Consider the following 20203-nt stretch of genomic DNA (forward strand, 5'->3'; position numbering starts at 1 on the left):
GCGCAGTGGAGCTTCTCCCTCCTCTCCTGTCCCCTGTGGACCCTCAAAATCTGATCCAGAGATTTGGGGGACCTGTTTTTGGAAGGTGTGGGGGGAGAGGGGAGAAAGGGAACGTTTCACTGCCCAAGCAGAATGCTGCTCAGGCAGCATGGGATACAACCCTATACCCTTACTCTCACCCCTCCACACCCCGGTTTCCATCATACATTACTACAACTGGCTTTCTTACATTTAGGAGGTATTCCACTCTTATTTTTATCCTTTTTACCCTCCAGGAAGCTCAAGCATCCCTAGATCTTCCCATCCCCATTTTCTCTTCAGAGCAACTCGGTTAGGTTGCGTGACGGCAACTGGCCCAGGCCCCTCCCCCCCAATCCACCAGTGAGCTTCATGGGGCTAAGCAGAGTGTTGAACCTAGGTCACCCCATTCCTAATCCTGACACTTGAACCATTGTGCCATGCTGGTTCTCAGACTGTGAGCAGTGTAACATTGGCGTGAGGGTTGTTGAACTTCATAGAACATGGATTTCTGCCTTGAGGAGTGTACCTTCCTCAGAAAAGCAGATCCATCAAAGTCTGTGAATCCCCTTGTGGCCCTTCAATGCTAACAGTGCTCATGGGAATAGACCACATGTGTAAGTTCTTGTTTCCCCCACAGTATTTGCAGTTAATTATATGAACTGGCTCTGAGCACTTGATATGCATTTTTCTCTGCTGGGGCGGGGGAATGGTTGCAAACAGGCCGCTTGCTGTCTGTACTCCTTATTAAATTCAAACTCTTACTTAAAACCCATATATATAAAGCAAGTTTTTTTTAAAAAAGCATTTAAGTACTTTATAGGTTCAGTGAAAATGAACCCTACATATCAATATTATTCTCATTATAGAGCACACTGAAGCAAAACAAAATGTTAAAGTTCTGCAGCTATGTTTTTCTTTTTGTTAAAAAAGATATGGAGTTTAATTCTAGTTACCATTCAGTGATAGGTTCTTATTGCAAAGTTAGTTTTTCATGATTTGCAGTCAATATTACACGACGTCTATTACATATTATGAAATCACATACAGCGGTATTATGTTTCCAAAAATAACTGTATGCTACTTCAAAAACAACAACAACATTCCTTCCGTTGTATGTGGAGAGCCAGATTGGATTACTCTGGTGATAAAAATAAATGTTTACTGGTGCTTATCCTGCAGAGGCGGCATAGCTGAAAGTGAGCTGGGTTCTGCACTGCACAGATCCATATAATTAGGAGTGTTTCATAGCTCTGATTGTGGTCTCAGCTCTTGAAGCCCATAAGATTAATCGGGTTCAGCTCAGAACATGGTTTCACCCAATGACCTTTTTTACAAATGACTCGTAAAGTAACCAACAGTTTGATTTGGGGGTGGCTAACCTGTGGCCCTCCAGTTGTTGCTGGGTTCCAGCTTCCATCAGCCCCAGACAGAATGTCCAGTGGTTGGGGATGATAGGGAGTTGCAGTCCACCAGGAAGGGCCAGAGGTTAATCAGCCCTTTTTATTTTTTTATTTTTATTTTTTTTTACCAAGGATTGATAGTCGCAGTCTTCTGACATATGAGGGGGCACAGGATTAAGTCGTAACTTACAGGTGCTTCTCCTGCCTCTTGTAGAATGTCAGTTTTGGGATAGTGCTTGTGTAAGCCAACCTTCAAGGCCAAACATGACATTCTGTGTACAGGAGGTGGGTGTGCATGAACCTGGGAGTTTTTCTTGTGCTTCAACACATGTAGATCCTACATGCTGTTCATGTGTGTAGTGAACCAATCCCTAAAACATAAACTAAAGAATAATTGAGGAGGGTTTTTTCCCCTTGAAGATTCCATCCATATAGGGATTCTCAAATAAGTGATATACTCTTTATTTATTTCCAGGGAGTGTCGGAAGTAATTAAATGTACCAACATGCACTGAAGTGTTCCACAGATATTTCCTGCTGAGTTGTGTGAATATTCTTGAGAAAACTGTTCCTAAGTTTTCAATTAGTCTTGTTAAAAGATTTTTTAAATTGTTGAACAGTGGGAATTGGTACATTTTCTGATTTAAAAAAGTGGCATAGGAATGGCTTCCTCATAGGGCAGGGTTATTAACCTATGGTGCATGGACACCTAAGTGGTCCATGGATGGACTTCAAGGGTCCATGAACTGGGTGCAAAAGAAAATCAATTTCCAGTGCAATAAAATAAATTTTATTTATTTTTTCATCAGATTCTCAAAGGGATCTGTGACACAAAAAAGGTTAAGAACCACTGACATAAGGCTAGCATGTGGGTAGGACCAGCTTTGCAGATCTTGCCATGCAGTTGTTGCCCAGCCAGGTTTGGCCTTGACATTATTATGTGTTTGTGGAGACTAAGTCTATTGATTACTATTGATGATGAGCGGGATGCTCAATAAAATATTGCAGTGCAGAGTGATTTCTGTATAGCATTCCAGTCACTCTATTCCCCTTCCTCTTTGTTTTCTGTATCCCTCCCCACGACAGTCAGTTATCATTCCATACCCACTGGGCTTTCTCTGGATTGGGCTGTTTTAGGGGATTTCCCTCCCTGAAGTTCTTTTTTTCCTAAAGATTTTTTTCTTTTGTACATTAGCAAACCTCGGGGTTTCCCCGAGTCTGCTGATACTTCTGTCTTGTCTGTGGGTGGTGATGTTTGGCTACATAATGGCTGGCATTTGGGGAACTGAGATCACTATAGCATAGCATATACGTAAGGGTGTAGCTTCAACTCTTCAGAGTCGTTCGATTACTGTAATCTGGAGAGAAACATCATCATCATCCTTGTGTTCTGCTTGTGAACTTCCTAGAAACATGTGGCTGGCAATTGTTGAAAGTGTATGGTCCTTGTAGAGCAATGGTGGGAACCCATGGCCCTCCAGATGTTTCTGGACTCACATCATTAACCATGTTAGCTGGGGCTGGGAGTTGGGAGTCCAACAGCATCTGGGGGGGTAGATGGGTACAGGTTGCACATCCCTGAGCTACACAGCGACTATGGTGAGGCATAGTGCTAAACCTTAGATATTGAAATACGCTCATGAATTTAACATTTAATTTTGCTCAGGCATGGGGAATCTACAGTCTTCCAGATGTTGTTGGACTCCAGTTCACATTGCCTCTGACCATTGGCTGTACTAGCTGAGGCTGATGGAAGTTCGGAGTCCAACAACATCTGGAGGGCTGCAGGTTCTCCATCCCTGTTTTAGCTTAATTTTTACTGCTGGGTTGATGAAACATTGGCCATTTAAAAAGTTTTTCTTGTTGTTTTCTTTCCAACAGATCTATCCAAGATAATGGTGACCAGAAAGTAGAAAATAAGATTGAAGAGGTCAGTACGCTGGGTACTCAGCATTATTTTTGCTTTCCCCATAGTCTTCATTTTGTAGACTTTCAATGTTTTCCAATCATTATTACCTTGCCAGTTGTGTGCCTTCTTTCCTTTTAATTCTGTCTCCTCAATGAAGCAGCCTCCTTTTTATTTATTTCTCTTCAAATGTTGCTGGAGCTCATAATCTTTCAGCTCTTTTGTAGATTTTGTCCCTTTGTATTCTTACTTTGAGATACTACATGTTTGTAGGACATGGTTTTATATAGTTGTTGTTGTTATTTGCCCTCACCATGTCCTCAGCCTCTAAGAGTGGGTAATGGCCCATTCATCAGTAAAATATAAAAATATATTATTAATGCAACCAAAATAATGCCCTCCTTTCCTTTGCACACCAAATGTGTACCTGACAGCCCCCAGTGTTATGTAACCATTGAAATGAGTCATGAGACCATGTTGGCATTCTTAATCTTAGTTTCAGTGGTGTTAATGCGCAAATACTTGCAGCACCTATTCTATATTCTTCTATGTCTGTGTTAACACGTAGTGATAATCTGAACCATGATTTAGTGTGAATGCACTGTTTCCCAGGAGGAGATCACAGCCACTTTGTTTCTTCCTCATCCTTTCAGTTCAGTGCAGCAGCTAAGCCAAGGTTTGCTTAGTGTGTCGTTTGAACTCGAGATTATGGTTAAGCTCTTGGCTACAGATCTTGGTTAAGGAGCAAAGAAGAAAACTTGGTTTTTTGTTCTTGTGGAGAAGGATACATACTGGTTATTTACCTTTAATTTTGCCTTTAGGTTGTTGCACCTTTAAGGGAGAAGATCCGAGAACTGGAGAAAAGGTATGTCTGTTTTGGGATTTGGCCACGTGTCTTGTACTGAATGAATATAAAAAGCCTTGGTAGTAATATTTGAGTTGAGTGCTGCCTTACAACATTGAAAGAGCTCCTACTGGCATGGCAGTTCTTCAGTGAAAACATAACCCTTCTAGCTTAAGGGTAGTGCTTATAGCAGAGCTCCTGGGTGTATATATCTTTGAGGCAACTCTGTTTTAACTGCTGTAGTGATGTTTTCAGAGTTTGGGGTGGGGACATGTTTCAGTAGTAGGTGGGGGATATCTTATTTTACCATATCTGCCTGCCTACAAAACTAAACTTAAGAGTTCTTCCTCTAAATAACAGGGAATTTAAAACTTGGACAAGGTGGAGAGGTGAAAACCTATGAATAGGAAGAAGGTGAAACCAATTCTCTGCAAACTTCAAGGCACTGGTTCAACACCAATACAGCTTAATCTGGTTCAGATGGTATAGAGACATAGAGTTGGATGTTGTCAGCATGTTGATGACAAAGCCTCCTGATGCTCCCAGTGGCTTCATATGTTAAACAGCATTGGGAGGCAAAATAGAATCTTGTGGCATCCCACAATACAACTGCAGTGGGGCAGAGCATAATTCGCCCAGTAGCTACTCTCTGGAAATGTCCTTGTGTAAAACTACTGTATGTGTGTGTGTATGTATGTATGTATGTATTTATTTATTTATATTCAACAAAATTTTATATACCACTCTAAGCAATTTACAAAAAACATTAAAATTATAAAGAAAACAGTTAAAAACAAGTAATTAAAGCAAATTTAAAATAGCGACCAACTGAAAATAATAAAACAGACCAACTTCTATGTGTCTGAAAACACTTGCCTAAACAGAAACGTTTTAGGGAGGTGCCAAAAGGATTACAGCAAAGGCGTCTGCCTGATGCCAATAGGCAGGGAGTTCCAAAGAGTAGGTGCTGCCACTCTAAAAGAATAATTTCTTACAAGTGTGGAACGTGTATTACGTGGCACCTGTAACAGTGCCTGTTCCACAGAGGGAAGTGTTTGAGTGGGCACGTACGGGGTAAGGCCATCTCGTGAGTAAACTAGTCTCAAGCTGTTGAGGGCTTTACATGCTAGCAGTAACACCTTGAACTTGAACTTGGCCTTGGCCTGGTAACAAATTGGCAACCAGTGCAGATCTCTGAGCAGAGGTTATATGCTGACATGGTCTCACAGTTGTCAGCAATCTAGTTGCAGCATTCTGCACTAACTGCAGTTTCTGGGTCAAGTGCAAGCAAAGTCCCACCTAGAATGCATTGCAATAATCCAATCTTGAAGTCACCAATGCCTGAACTATTGTGGCCAAGCTGTCCCAGTCCAGGAATAGTTGTAGTTGTCTCATCAGGTGCAGCTGATAAAAGGCACTTCTAGCCACTGAGGCCACCTGGGCCTCTAGTGACAGAGCTGGATCCAGAATCACCCCCAGACTGTGTACTTCTCCTTCAGGGAGAGTACAACTCTGTCCAGAGCAGGCAATTGACCAATTTCTTGGACACGGAAACCACTCACCCACAGTGCCTCTACTGTGCCAGTATTGAAACTAGCTTATTTTCCTTCATCCATCCCACCACTGCATCCAGGCACTGGTCCAATGCCCGGACCATTACAACGGTTCCAATCCGCAAAGCCATTCCAGGAGAATATCATAGTCAATGTTATCAAAATCTGTTGAGAGATCAAGGAGAATTAACAGGGACACACTCCCCTGTTTCTCTCCCAATACAAATGATTGTCCAGAGCAATCAAAGCCATCTCAGTGCTGAAACCAGATTGAAATGAATCAAGATAGTCTGTTTCATTCAAGTAGGCCTGCAGTTATATGTGAATAACTCTCTTGAGTACCTTTCTCAAAAAGGAGATGTTAGCAATTAGGAATTAGTTTTTTAAATCCTCAGGAGTCTGGGGAATTATTTTTTTAAAAAAGTCACCATGACCTAGTTACATATTTAAAACTGTCACCACTTATTTTTTTCCCTTTCACTGCGTGTTTATATTCATAGTAGCCTGTAATAGAATGTACTATTACAGACTGCTGGTACATCTGGCATTGTTCACTATGCACCAAAGAAGCATTTTCTGTTTCTGTTTTCATCCACTAAATTGAGATAAGAGTGACAGAAGCTGCAGATCAGTTCATTGTGTAAACAAACACTAGCCTTGGACCTCAAGCAGCTGATCTCAGGTGCTTTATGCCACAGCATTTGATATTGGAGACTTCTAAAAGAGCTCTGCTGTTTGATCAGCTAAGTCTTTAAAGTTCAGCAAGGTTTAGTAGGCAAGGCTTCCCAGGTTATTGGCCTGGTTTATTGATTTGGTGCATTTGTACCAAATAAAATATTTGGTGAAAAGTGGTACTTGGTGTACCTTCAATATTCTTCCTCCTTGCGGTTGGTGCTCATGTGTAAATAACTGCAGAGTGTTTTAACCAGTGCTGTAACCAGTAAAATGTGTATTTTCAGTAGACTTCAAAGTTCTCCCACTCCAGTCCCTGTAACATACAGTTAAAAAAAAAATCTTCCCTGAGATATTTTCATTTGTAACTTATTTATGTTCCTGGAGTTACTCTTTTGTATTTTTTTAAATGGGGTTTGTGTCTAGAATGTGACCCTAATGAAGAGCGATTGGTAAAATCTGGAGTCAAAAGTGAGACACACTGAGTCACTTGGAAGTTGTGATGCTAAAAATCTGCTGGCTAATGCTGGTCAGTCAAAAATAGTTGACCAGGGCAGCATGCCTGTGAATCTCAGTGGTATTCAGTGTTAGGATGCAGAGCTGCTAAGAAAGCTGCAGGGGTGCTTCTTAGCAAACTGGCTTTTCATCTACTACCTTAATACTTATTCTAATTATTCCATACCGAAACAATAAATAAATAAATAAATAAAAATCAAATAACATTGTCACAGAAGGAAATATTGCATGGTCTTTTGAAAGCCTATTTTGTATACCTGTCCAGTTGCCCTAGTTATTTTAATATATGTGAGTCTTCTGTAGTCAAGTGTGTCAATGAATGCAGTCTGAGACAAACATATCTGCAACCCTCATAAGATTCAGAATGTGGGTGAACATATCACTGAGTTCCATGCTTGAACCAATTCATATGTTACCAGCAGGCTTCTGTGGCTTCGTTTCACATTGCTCCTATAATGCCTAAATCAGGGCTAAGAAACCTGTGGCCCTCCAGATGTTGCTGGGCTACAACTCCCATTGTTTCAAGTAGTTGCTTATGCAAGGCAGAGCACCTGATTTTGACCAATTCCTCCTACCCAGTGAAGCCCACTGTGCCGATCATAAACTTCCCCTGAAGTTGAGGGATCTTCTGTAATGATATTAGATATTGCATAATGAATTGCAATTGGTAGATGGGGTATTGGTGAAAATGGGGTTCCCCACCTTACCCTAGTGCAAAGCCACAAAGCTACAGTCAACAATATGTCAAGCATCAGCAAACAGTTATGGTGGCCCGTTGAGGCAAAATATAATTGGCAGATACAGCAATGGTAAAACTTAGTTATACTGCTGAAATTAATGGACTTTAGTCATATCCATTAATTTCAGTGGGTCTACTCTGAGTAGGAATAACATTGGATACAACCCAACATTAATTAATTATTAATGAATTATGCCATGTTTACAGTACATCACAGGGCATGTACATGCAGAAGTATATACCAACCTCAATAAGGCTTAACGTTTTTATGCTTCCATTTTGAAATGTTTCATAGTTTTACTCAGAAGTATCCACCGGTGAAGTTCCTATCCGAAAAGGATCGTAAAAGAATTTTGGTAAGTTAGCAGCTTGCTCAGAACTGATTAGTGTATCAAATAGGTTTACTGAGAAGAAACTTTACAGCAGCCAACATCTCTGGCATGGCACAGATTGAAAACAAAGTTATATTAGGTTGTTAGCTTCTTCTGATTTGATTTTAATTTTGGCAATAGCTCTAATTTGGTGCATCAATGTTATAATTAAGAAGGAATAATTGATCATTTGAAAAATGGAGGTCCCATGAGTGGTCTGAGCACCCAGTGTTGTAATATTGTTGAAGCTAAGTGGGCATCTGTGGGGAGTCACATGAAAGCTGTCGTTTGAAATCTCAGAAGGAAAGGCTAAAATACCATGATGAACCCTGGGGTGGGGACAGCTAGTTAGAAAGAGTTAACATTTCTCTGTTTTAAAATGCAAAATATGGGCAACTGGCTTAAGGTCAGGATTTGGGAAGTGATGCTCTTAATTGAATAGGTTTTTTTCCAAAATATGTGTTGTGTGATTATCTTTGGTCTGACTTAGCAGCCTCTGTTTTTTCAGTGTGTGCATTTGTTTATTAACAGTATTTGCATGCTGCCCCTTAATCGAAAGTTCTATTGGCGGCTTGCAGTAAATATAAAAGCAAAATAAAATTAAACAATTATCACAAAATCATCATAAAGGCAACAACAGAGGTTAAAAGCAATATAATGGAACTCTCAGAAGCATCAGAAAATAGCATATCTTTAAAAATCTTTTAACAATTTCAGATTTTTAGAGTGTTGAAATTAAAATGCCTGGGAAAATAAAAAGGTTTTCACCTGGTGCTGAAAGAAGTACAAAGTGAAAACCAGACAAGTCTCCCTGGGGAGAACATATTGTAATGGGGTGCCACCACTGAAAGGGCCTCTTCCCACTGCAAGGACTGTAGTGAACAGAAATTCTGCAGCAGAAACAGATGGTTGCAGTTTTTAAAGGACAAACATTGGAAAAACATATCCTTAGGGTTTATTGAATTCATTGTGTGGTGGTTGAGGTCACTAGCTTAGATGGTTTCTCAAAGGCTTAGACAAATTTGTGGATGCAGTTAGCTCTGACATCGGAGGCAGAATAACTATAGTTACTAAGTGCTAGAGACAACCTGCTCCAGCTGCCAATCCAAACCTCTAGTTCAGGCAGTACTCACAATGCAAAATTGGCTATATAAAAGGGACCTCCAGGTCAGAAGTAGTGTGAATCATGTGCATAGTACATGTTTGTCTGCATGCTCTATGTATGGCCCTTGCAACCTGCATATAAGCTACCTTCAAGTGCTTAGAAATAGGCACATGTGCATACATCACATGACAAACCATTATGACACAATTTAAATTGTTTTCTACACTAAAGAGACTTCTGTGAAGTAGACCTTACAGCAGTGTTTCTCAACCGGTGTGCCTCCAGATGTTGTTGGACCACAATTCCCATCTTTCCTGACCATTGGCAATGCTGGCTGAGGCTGATGGGAGTTGTGGTCCGACAGCATCTGGAGGCACACTGGTTGAGAAACACCGCTATGGGCGGTTTAAAAATGAAACAAATAAATAAAATAAACACTGCCTTAGAGACTGGGTATCCAGGGTGCAAATAATTAACATTTATGCAATTTGCCCTTCTGTTTATGGGCTCTTATTTTCACACCGTTTTTATGCAGGAACCCCCCTCCCCCGAAACAAAACTTTCTTCTCCTGGTTGTTTCTTACATGATATTGCATTATTTTAAAAAGCAATTATAAGATAATAGGTGTGGTATTAAAACTGTTCAAATGGTGGAGCTCAAACTCTAGAATTTCTGGTATAACCTTAAAAACAATTAATGCACCTTTCATTAAGATGAAAATGAGCAGGTGATATCAATAGAATCGCTCAGTGTCGAACTTCTGGAAAGCTTTTTAAAAAGTGACCCAAGTGAACAGGTGACATTAGTAGAATGTTGGCTGTCGTAACTCTCTAACATGTAGAAGTTGCAGAATGCAAATATGAACTTAAAATATTCCTAATAATTAAATGACAGGAAAGCTAATTGACTGTTAGCTAATAGTAATGTATTTGTCATGAGCTTTCTGTTGAATCTGTGAATGAAAAATCCTGTTGATGTTAATATGAGTGCAGCATTGGTCTCTGATTAAAGCATTTGGTTGGTGTATGTCACTTTGATAAGCATTTTATTGTTTCATTGAACTGGAGCTTTGTAGTCTTCAGTGGCATTATAACCTGCACGTAACACCCCAAGATTGTTATGTGGCTTTCAGAATTCTTTGGCATCCCAATTCTAAGCCCCTTTACTTACAAGAAGCCCCATTGATGTCTACTCTTCTAAATATGTTTGCTTTCAGCTTTTAAATGTATAGTCTCCAGAGAAGGGCAGAATGGCACAAAGTACAAATTATGGCAGAAGCTGAAGGCATGTAAAACTAAGAGGGTCTGATCCTAAACATTGAGCACTTCATGGAAGAGAGTCTGGGAACCATAGATATGCAAATCTGATGAAGAGAAAAATACCAGTTTAATAAAATAAAGTAGTAATTGTCATTCCTCCATACCCAGAAGGATATTTTTTATTAGGAAGGAGATGTATATCATCCAGTAAGTTAAATGTCTTGGATGATTGTGCTAACCTTTGGCAAGCCCTATCAATCAAAATGAACAGCTTGCGCAATACAAGTGCTAGATACTGACAACAAATCTGCAGTAGGGATGTTCATTTGGTTTGGGTGACTCCCGAGCCAAACTGCAGATTTGGGGTGGTTCTGATGTGAAGAGCTGTCCTCCAAGGCAGTGGCGTACCTAGTGTATTTGACACCCGGAGCAGATCATTTTTTAACACCCCCCTCTTCTATACGACCTTGCGTGGGGCCCTAATGAGGTGGGACCAACTGCTTCCTATAGACATATTTTGCTTCCATGTCTTCTCGTGTGGCAGTTGCTGTGTCAATGGGGGGAAATGGGGACTTGTCTCTGTCTCTCTAGCAGGCAGGCGGGGGAAGCTAAAAAAGCAAAAACAAAACCCTGCCCATTGTATAATCCCCTCACAGTTGCAATAGTCCGATCTACCACCACTGTCACCTTGACTAAGAAGGTGGAAGGCGGAGAGAAAGAGCCTCGGTGGATGAGTAGGATCTGCCGCTTGACAGTCTTTCTTGGCGCGAGTGAGGGAAGCAGCGATGGGAAGGAGGGGAAAAGGGGCTGCTGAGGGAGCTTGGCGACTCCTCCCATGGGCTCCGCACTATGCACTCTCAGGCTGAGAGGGTCAGTGGGGCTTGAGGGTTTTTTTAAATTAAGGTGGGGGAGGGGACATAGAGTTAAATGGAATTGGGCAAATAGGTGTGGAGAGAAAAGAGGCTGAGGGAGAAAAGTGAGGGGAGACGCAAATTGGGGGGACATGAGAGACTGAGATGAAAAGAGGAGGCGGCGAGCAAGGGTGTATAAATGGGTGGAGGCTGAGGTTAAAAAGTGGAGGAGAGAGTGGCTTAATGGGGGAGAGGCTGAGGTAAAAAAGTGGAGGAGAGAGTGGCTTAATGGGGCGATAAAATGTAAATGTATTGCCTTCAAGTCAATTCCGACTTATGGCGATCCTATGAACAGGGTTTTCGCGGTATTCAGAGGTGGTTTACTATTGCCTCCCTCTGAGGCTGAGAGACAGTGACTGGCCCAAGGTCACCCAGTGAGCTTTGTGACTGTGTGGGGATTTGAACCCTAGTCTCCCAGGTCATAGTCCAACACCTTAACTACTACACCACACTGGCTCTCAATGGGGTGATAGGCTGAGGTAAAAAGTGGAGGAGAAAGTGGCTTAATGGAGGGAGAGGCTGAACCAATACAAACAATAAGAATCCTGTTAAGACTCCAGGCACTACTGACAGAACTTACTTTTTGAGTAAACCTGCTTGGGATTGGATTGCTAGGATGTAATCCTAAACATGTTGACTTGGAAATAAGTAGGATTCACTTCCACTGGCCTTGGTTGGGATCTGGCTGTAGAAGATTTTTTGCTTTTGCAAGGGAGTTGCAGTTCTAAAACAGCTATTTCGGAAACATTCAGAAACACACTCCCTGTTCTTCCGGTTCCAGTGTGTCTCCACCTCTCTTTTCTGAAAATGGGGGCACACAATGCGAGTCAAATGCTGCCCCTTTTTACTGTTAAAACTCCTGGGAGCAGCTTGAGCATGTTTTTTTTTTTTAATTAGCTTCAAAGATTTTGCAGCTGATCAGCAGATCAATCTGTTCCCCCTTCAGGTGTGGTGAATGGAAACGTTTTGATCTGGTGACTAGTGTGTTTACAGCCACATGGCAGATCTATGTTCCGATCCCCAGTCAGTTGTAAATCTGGCTGAATGGCCTTGGGCCTCACTATCTCTCAGCCTAATTTAACTCCGCCAGTAGGCTAAAATGCTACTTTGAATTCCGTAGAAAAAGGATGGCATTAAAAGGTTATGAATAAATTTGAAATTCTGTGGTTAGCAGGTTACACTTAGCAGATTTCCAGGAGGGGTAAATCACTCTGCCAGAGGTCTGAACCGATCACTTGCATAGAGCTTTTCCCCTCCCTCTTCCTTCCATCGCTCCATCCACTCAGCTTTACCCACTCCAGCCCTTACTCTCTCTCTCTCTCTCCAAGCTTTCCCCGCCTACAATAAATAACAAGTCCCACATGCTGCCCAACCCTGCTCTAAAAGCTCTATGGCAGGCAAGAATTAAGCTCTTTTTCCAACATCAGTGATGGGGAAAGCATCGTCCGTGTTTAAAAAGAAGGCGGCAGCACTATAAAGCAGGAATGGCTAACCTGTGGCCCTCCAGGTGCTGCTGGACTACAGCTCCCATCATTCCTGACCATTGGCTATGTTGACTGGGAATAATGGGAGTTGGCATCCAACAGCGTCTAGAGGATGACGTGGCCCCTATCCCTGCTATAGAGAATTCTTTGTTGCAGAGTCCACTGCTGAAGGTTCTCTTCCCATTCTCTAAGGCAGGGGTGGGGAATCTTTTTCAGCCCAAGGGACTCATTCTCCCTGGGGACCACTTTATTTATTATATTCTACCCCACCTTTTCTCCAACGAGCTCAAGGAGGCATACACACATGCTTCTCTCCCCCCCCATTTTATCCTTGCAACACCCCTGTGAAGTAGGTTAGGATGAGAAACAGCTGATGGTCCAAGATCAAGTGAGCTTTATGGCCAAGTGGAGATTCAACCCTGGTCTCCTAGGTCCAAGTCCAACACTCTAATCACTACACTATTATTATTATTATTATTATGTTGTTGTTGTTGTTGTTGTTATTTTGTTATTATTTTGTTATTAATTTGAAACAGTAGTGTAGTGGCAAATTTAGAAGTGCAGGGTCCCTTCATGAGTCATGCCATGCCCCCTTACAGCTTCTCTCGCTCTCTCGCTCGCTCACACACACACACACACACACACACACGCAACTTGAGCAAGCCCCCCTTCAGTAAGTAAGCACACCTACATACATACCTCTCCCCCCCTCCACTTCCCTCCATAACCTTTTTTAAAAGCAAGCCCTCATCTTGGAAGAATTTGGTAACATATGCCTCTGAGCATATAGTGAGTGGTGGCAATACCTGCCATCTCCAAAGATGGAGAATTACATTTTTGTATATTTGTTGGTGTTCTTACTTTGCTTCATTCCTGTGTTACTATTGTTTCTACAGAGAATGTAATCTAAAAATTTCATTTCCCTCATTATTCATCCTAGAAACCTGTCTCAAATTTATTTTTATTAATTTCAAAGCCTTTTTATTGGTCAGTGTCACATGATGGTGAAGACAGCCTTTTGTGTTTCAAATTGGAGGTTATGTTCTATTTCTATTTTGGGTGCGTTAACAGTTGAATCTGAAACTGCAGTTTGATGTAAAATCAGACTGATTACAATATGTTGCTAATTCAGGAGTGACTCTAGCTGTTGGAAAAAACAAACTTAGCCTGCCCAAGATGCATGTTTTCAGCCTCCTATGTTTAAACCACTTCATTTAAGGCAAGGTGGGCATGGTCAATTAAAAACATAGAGCACACCTAGCATTTTGCTAGAATATATTTCACCTTCCACTGTTTTATCTTGTGCAAATTGAGACACTCAATCATGCATAGGATAGGTAAAACTGACCGGAGGGGAGGGAGGGCTGGAGTGGGCAAGGGAGAAGGAAGAGGGGAGGAGAGGGGAGGGGAAGAAGGGGGAAAGCAGGTCTGATCATTTGCATGCTTATTGAGTTCAATGGGATTTACTCCTGTGCAATCTTGGTTAGGATAGTAAAAACTGACCATGGGGGAGGAGGAGTGGGAGTGGGAAGGAGCATATTGGAGGGGGGCAAAGGAAGGGGGAAGGGAGGGCAGGTTTGATCATTTGCATGCTTATAGAGTTCAGTGGTATTTACTTCCGTGCAATCATGTTTAAGATAGGTAAAACTGACCATAGGGAGGAGGGGGAAGGGGAAGGAGGAGATTGGAAGGGGTTGGGGATGGGGAGGGAGGGGAAAAGGAAGGAGGAGAGAAGGGGCAAGAGGGAGGGGATAGGAGGGAGGGTTTGATCATTTGCATACTTTTTGAGTTCAGTGGGATTTATTTCTATGCAATAATGTTTGAAAATGGAAATGGACTGCCTTCAAGTCGATCCCGACTTATGTTGACCCCATGAGTAGGGTTTTCATGGTAAACGGTATTCAGAGGTGGTTTCACCATTGCATTCCTCTGAGGCTGAGAGACAGTGTCTGGCCCAAGGTCACCCAGTCAGCTTCATGGCTATGTGGGGATTCGAACCCTGGTCTCCCAGGTCATAGTCCAACAATGACATAGGGGAGGGGGAGGGGGAGGAGATTGGGTGTGTGAGCACTGGGCAGAAGGGAAGCCCTTTCCTTTCCAAAAGGAAAACATTGTGAACAGTATCATTCTTTTTCAGGTTTCCCCCCACCTTTTTATTCTACAGCAGGCACATGTAGTCTCCCACCCAAATTTAAACCAAAGCTTTCCCTGGCCACATCCACACCAGGCCTTTAGTTCACTTCGGACAGTCATGGCTTCTCTCAAAGAATCCTGGGAAGTGTAGTTAGTGAAGGGTGCTGACAGTTGCTAGGAGACGCCCTGTTCCCCTCACAGACCTTCAGTCAGAGTGGCTGACTGTTAAACCAGTCTGGCCGCTGGAGCTCTCTCAGTGAAACAGGAGTCTCCTCTCGGCACCCTTCACAAACTACACTTCCCCGGATTCTCTGAGGGAAGCCATGACTGTCTCAAGTGAAATCAACGTCTGGTGTGGGTGTGGCCCCCTTATTAGGCAAGCCCAGCAGCTGTGAGTCCGGCTTTTAGAATTCTGACAGTTGGTTCTTACTGAGCATGCCCCACATTATCATAGGCTGCCAGCCAAATTTTCTTAAATTAATTAAAAATCAGCCAGGCATTTTTTAAACTTTTAAACTGCAGAAGATGAAGGTCAGAGTATGGGACAAGGTCAGTATTAGGATTACAGGTACTCTGTGAACATGGCTGATTTTTAATGAATTTCAACAGATTACGAGAACTCTGACAGAAAAAAGTCCAAAAGGGCTCTGGGTTTTTTTTCTCTCTTTTTAGACTTTGAACTCTCTATTCTCTCTGACTGTTTTGTGTATTGCCATGAAAATTAAGAGGGTTATTAAGCAAGCGTTTCTGAGTTCAGAACTATGTTTTGTAAGGTTTTGTTTTGAAATGAGCTTATGGGAAACATCAGAATGGCATGGGGGGTATTTTCAATTTAACGTTGCGGAATATGAAAAACCCACGCTGGCTATAGTATACAACCACTCTTGTGGCTGTATAATACCTGGGCTTGACTGTCTGCTCTCCTTGCCTCTCTTTAAACCTCTTACTCTCAACTGCTCATGAATCTCTTCTTCCTGACTCTCTCCTTCCCACAACAGATTGTGGGAGCCAATCAGCATGCAAGGAGATTGTAGGGATGAGATCGGCAGCCACTATGGATTTGCTGCCAATCCGCCACTGTCACCACAGAGAAGGAGGCGGCAGGAGAGGAGTCCCCCCAACCAAACAATAGAGTGGAAGCCTCAGCAATAGCTTCTCCAACAGGGCCATACTGTGGAGGAGAAAGAGAAACAGGAAGACAAGGCACCACACAGTGGGCAAGACACAGGCTACCTGGTTGGGTGGGCAAATACCCACTTAATTCCACCCCTCCCCAGTTTTTCGCACATCCCAGCCTGCAGCCTGTCTCTTTCTCTGCAGTATGGCCCCCCTCTTCCTCTTCCATGATCTGGCCCTGCTTGGGGATGCTGTTGCTGGGGCCTCCACTCCAGTCGTTCAGCCCAGGGGACCCTCCTCTCCTGCATTCTGGCAACTACTGCAGGCAGGGGGCGGCAACATGGCGGAGTGAGCGGCGGCTGTAGTGGCACGCCCTTATTGACTGCACCTGGGGCGGCCCAGCCCACCCTTGGTACGCCACTGTTCCAAGGCATCCAAAACTGAATCGGGCTACTGCTGAAACCTGAGAGTTGTCTCAAAAGCTTGAGGTCACAGAGAAGTTGGATTGTCACTGCCTTTCAAATTATTACATCTTCGCAAGCTCTCCATTTAAAGATGGGAATAGGAGGAGGGGAGTGTGGTTTGGTGACTGATAGCTCTAGTTTCTAATCAGGGAATTACTTTTCTATGGTTGACTTCAAATCTCAATGTTCTTGGGAGGCATACAGAAGGAAGGAACTTGTCTCTTGTTAATTGATCAAAAAACAACCCCTTAAACCCACATACTTTTAAAATTCATGCCTCCTTAACCCCTGCACCAAAACTGAAATCTTGCCATTTACTTCTCTAGGGGCACCTCTGTAATATATGTTTTCATATATTTTAACTTTTCCAAAAATGTAAAGGCTGGTCTTTCAGAGAAAGTCTGCACTTATCCTTCTGAAATTTGGCGACATGCATCCCCTCAGAAGGGGCTATTGTGTCTACAAATTTCATCCAATTCTGTCCAAAGGTAAACGAGTTATTGATGTGTTTTGATTTCCCCATAATAGTGAACTGGACCACCTTCCAAATTGCCAAATCTTACATTTGGTGTAAACTTCTAATCTACAGTATTGGTGTTCCCTGTTCCTATTCCAAGACAAACTATTTTGTTTGTTGCGACATAACCTTTTGTAAGCTACACCCTTCCATGTATTGTGTTGATTTATATATTTAAGGTCTAGTAACTGGGATACATTTTGTACTCTTATCTGCAATTGTCAGGAAATTTTACTTAACTTATCAAACCTTTGTATTTATAAATATATTTGCCAACTTACTGCCTCCCCTCTGATGTTTCAGATTTATTTATTTATATATTGTCTGTCATGGCTTACATCTTAAAAACTTAAGACACATTCAGATATCTAGTGTCTTGAGTGCTGTATCAGCTCTTAAGATAGAATTCAGTTCCATTTAAAGGTCTTTATCCCCCCCCTTTAACTGTGTGTTCATCAGTGGCTTGGATTCTAAGAGCAATGAGCTTGCAGAACAGGACATTTTTCCTCTTCTTGCTCCTGCACCCCCCCCCCAATACAAGCAGCTCTTTAGATCCAATCCCATTGCTGAAAGACACATTTCATAAAGCTAACACCTGGGTTTTTTTTAATGAATTCCGTCTAAGGAGCAAATTAATTTCCCTCTGTTATAAAGTATGCATAACCAGTGTAATATACTAATATATGTGTAATATGCTAATTAACAAATAAACAGCAAAGTTAGTGCATTGTTGGAGATCTTCACTGTTTTTCAGTAGCAATAAGAGTCTTCTACTGTTCATTATTTAGCGGATCAGTAATCACTTGTAGTCTCACAGTTGCTATTTGGAGTTGAGTACTGAATGTGGCTGTTACGTAACTGACCCTTAGGAAGTTGCCTCATCAGACTGAAGCCCATTTGTTCAATGGTACTTGGTTATTTTCTACACCCTTTGGAATGTTGTGTGAAATGAGAGAACTTTTAAAAAGCACCAACCATGGAGCTTTCTGTATCCCAACTGTGGACCGAGTGACCTATAGCTCTGGCTTATTGTCCGTGCAGAGTTGATGCAAGAAACTTGGATGAGGTGTAAGGAAAAGGCACATTTGATCAAAATGCATTTTTCTTACTCTTTTATCAGTTTATCTTTCTTACAGTCCTAACCTGGATATTGTGAAAATGAGGGTGTAACAGTGTTAAACTTACTCCACTTTGCCTTGACATTTGCCATGGGGCAATGTGCTAGAATTGTGCTTCAGTCTGGTGGTAATTGTGTGTGTGAGTCCTCCTGCGTGGCAATCATTCCCATGTATGGAAAGCTCGCTTGTCAGAAAGTGAGATGAGATATGAGAATTTTCCAAATGCAGGGAGGTAGTGTTGTTGTTTTTAATATATGGTAGTAAATCAAATATGAACTTTCTCCCCACCTGCAGCATGACATCCAATGCTATTTCTGTATGTTTGTATCTCCATTTGGAGTTAATCCAGACCAAAAAATCAACATGGTGCCCAGAAGCCAAAGGTTGGCTTCAACTCCAGTTATCCCTGACCACTGACTGATGACAGGGGCTGATGAGAGTTCAACATCATCTGGGTCTATCACTGATCCAGACAGTACTTCTGATTTTAAATAAAATAAAGGGATACAAGCCACACAATTCTATGAGTGCTTACTGTTTTCTGATCCATTCTTGGAAGATGGAATTGCAAAAAAGTACACCTATACCAAGAAACACAGGTATTCTGCACAATACTTCTTGGTGGAAATCTTGTGTGGTTCCGGTTCCTAGTTTTTCTTATTTCTGTTTCTTCTGGCGAATTTTGAGGTGGGAAATCTTTTTACCTTGAGATTGTGGCAGGCTATTTTACCTAACAGGTAATGTATTTTAGGATTTGTTTTTATGATGTTTTAAAGTGTTTTTAGTGCCTTGTTTGCCGCCCTGGGCTCTTGCTGGGAGGAAGGGTGGGATACAAATGGAATTAATAATAATAATAATAACCATAATAACAATAATAATTTAAAAAGCCCTACTTAACTTTTGATCTCCCAGGAGCAACTGAGTCCTGCAAGGCTTATGGTTGCATGAAGTGAAGAATGAAATGAATCTGATATCTCTCTGAAGTTTAATATAAAAAAGAAAACTGAGTTGTTTCCCCCTTCCCCTAGCTCTGTCAAGATGTTAGAAACTCTGAAAGCTGCTGTTGATTCATTTCATGTTTGTGGACTTTTTGTCTGGTGTTTTCCTTTTAAAAGAGAAGAAAAATTTATATGCAAACTGTCCTAATGCAGATAACTGGAGGAGCAGGGTTTGTGGGTTCACATCTTACTGACAAACTAATGATGGATGGCCATGAAGTTACAGTTGTGGACAACTTCTTTACGGGCAGGAAAAGAAACGTGGAACACTGGATTGGCCACGAGAACTTTGAACTGATTAATCATGATGTCGTAGAGCCCCTCTACATTGAAGGTGAGTTGCCTGACAACACAAGCTTTTGTCTTTTGCACAAACACTAGTGAGTTGTTCCTGTCTTCTCATAAATGAACATCTTTGTGTGTCTGGCAGATTCCATAGTTCTTCCTAAAGTCTTTATGTGATTGCTTCTGAGAGCGTAGAAAGTACCTCTGTCACCACAGGGGCAGCTGAAGATATGAAACCCACAAAATTGGGGGTGGTGGAGGACAGGACTCTGGGCAATGCCAGAGGGTCATTTCCATCAAAGCTGGTCCATGTGTGCAAATGCTTGTGCAACGGAACGTCTCCTCCCACTTCTTTCCCCATGTGCCTTCCAGGGCCCCCCCAGATCTGCTGTGGAGAGTTGTGCGGGAAGCAGGACATGGTTTTTGGAGGGGGGCACGGGTTGGCAAGAGAGGGGAAGTTCTATTTCACAAGTGGAAGTCCTTGCATGAGCAGAAAGATTTGGTTGGAGATAACCCATATTCCCAGTGATCTCAGATGCACATTGTGGCTAGAGATCATGTCATTTTAGAATCTGATTGATTTCAAATGCTCTCCAAGTTTGAGCCACTTTGAATTTGGGCGAGAACAGTGGAGAAGGCTTTCCCACCACCACCACCAATTTGCCTTCATCTTGACATCACAAGTACCTAATACTGTTCTCCCTTGACATGATTGAATTCAATGAAACCATGTGGGGATATCCTTGAGTTCTTGACTCTGCTTATTGCCATGGAAGTGGGCTCAGGAACCT

The 20203-nt window shown here is 42.1% G+C and overlaps 1 protein-coding gene across 2 annotated transcripts in view; it reads left to right on the plus strand.

Moving 5' to 3' along the window:
- UXS1 (UDP-glucuronate decarboxylase 1) overlaps positions 1–20203 on the plus strand; it is a 63641-nt gene that overhangs the window by 18740 nt on the left and 24698 nt on the right. For both annotated transcript variants that reach the window (XM_061626772.1, XM_061626773.1), the window contains exons 3-6: positions 3302–3350; positions 4148–4191; positions 7946–8006; positions 19281–19461. In XM_061626772.1, coding sequence (XP_061482756.1) covers positions 3302–3350; positions 4148–4191; positions 7946–8006; positions 19281–19461 — 335 coding nt within the window. The remainder of the gene's footprint in view (positions 1–3301; positions 3351–4147; positions 4192–7945; positions 8007–19280; positions 19462–20203) is intronic.

Source organism: Rhineura floridana, chromosome 5, assembly GCF_030035675.1.
Source record: "Rhineura floridana isolate rRhiFlo1 chromosome 5, rRhiFlo1.hap2, whole genome shotgun sequence".
Classification (NCBI taxonomy): Eukaryota; Metazoa; Chordata; class Lepidosauria; order Squamata; family Rhineuridae; genus Rhineura; species Rhineura floridana.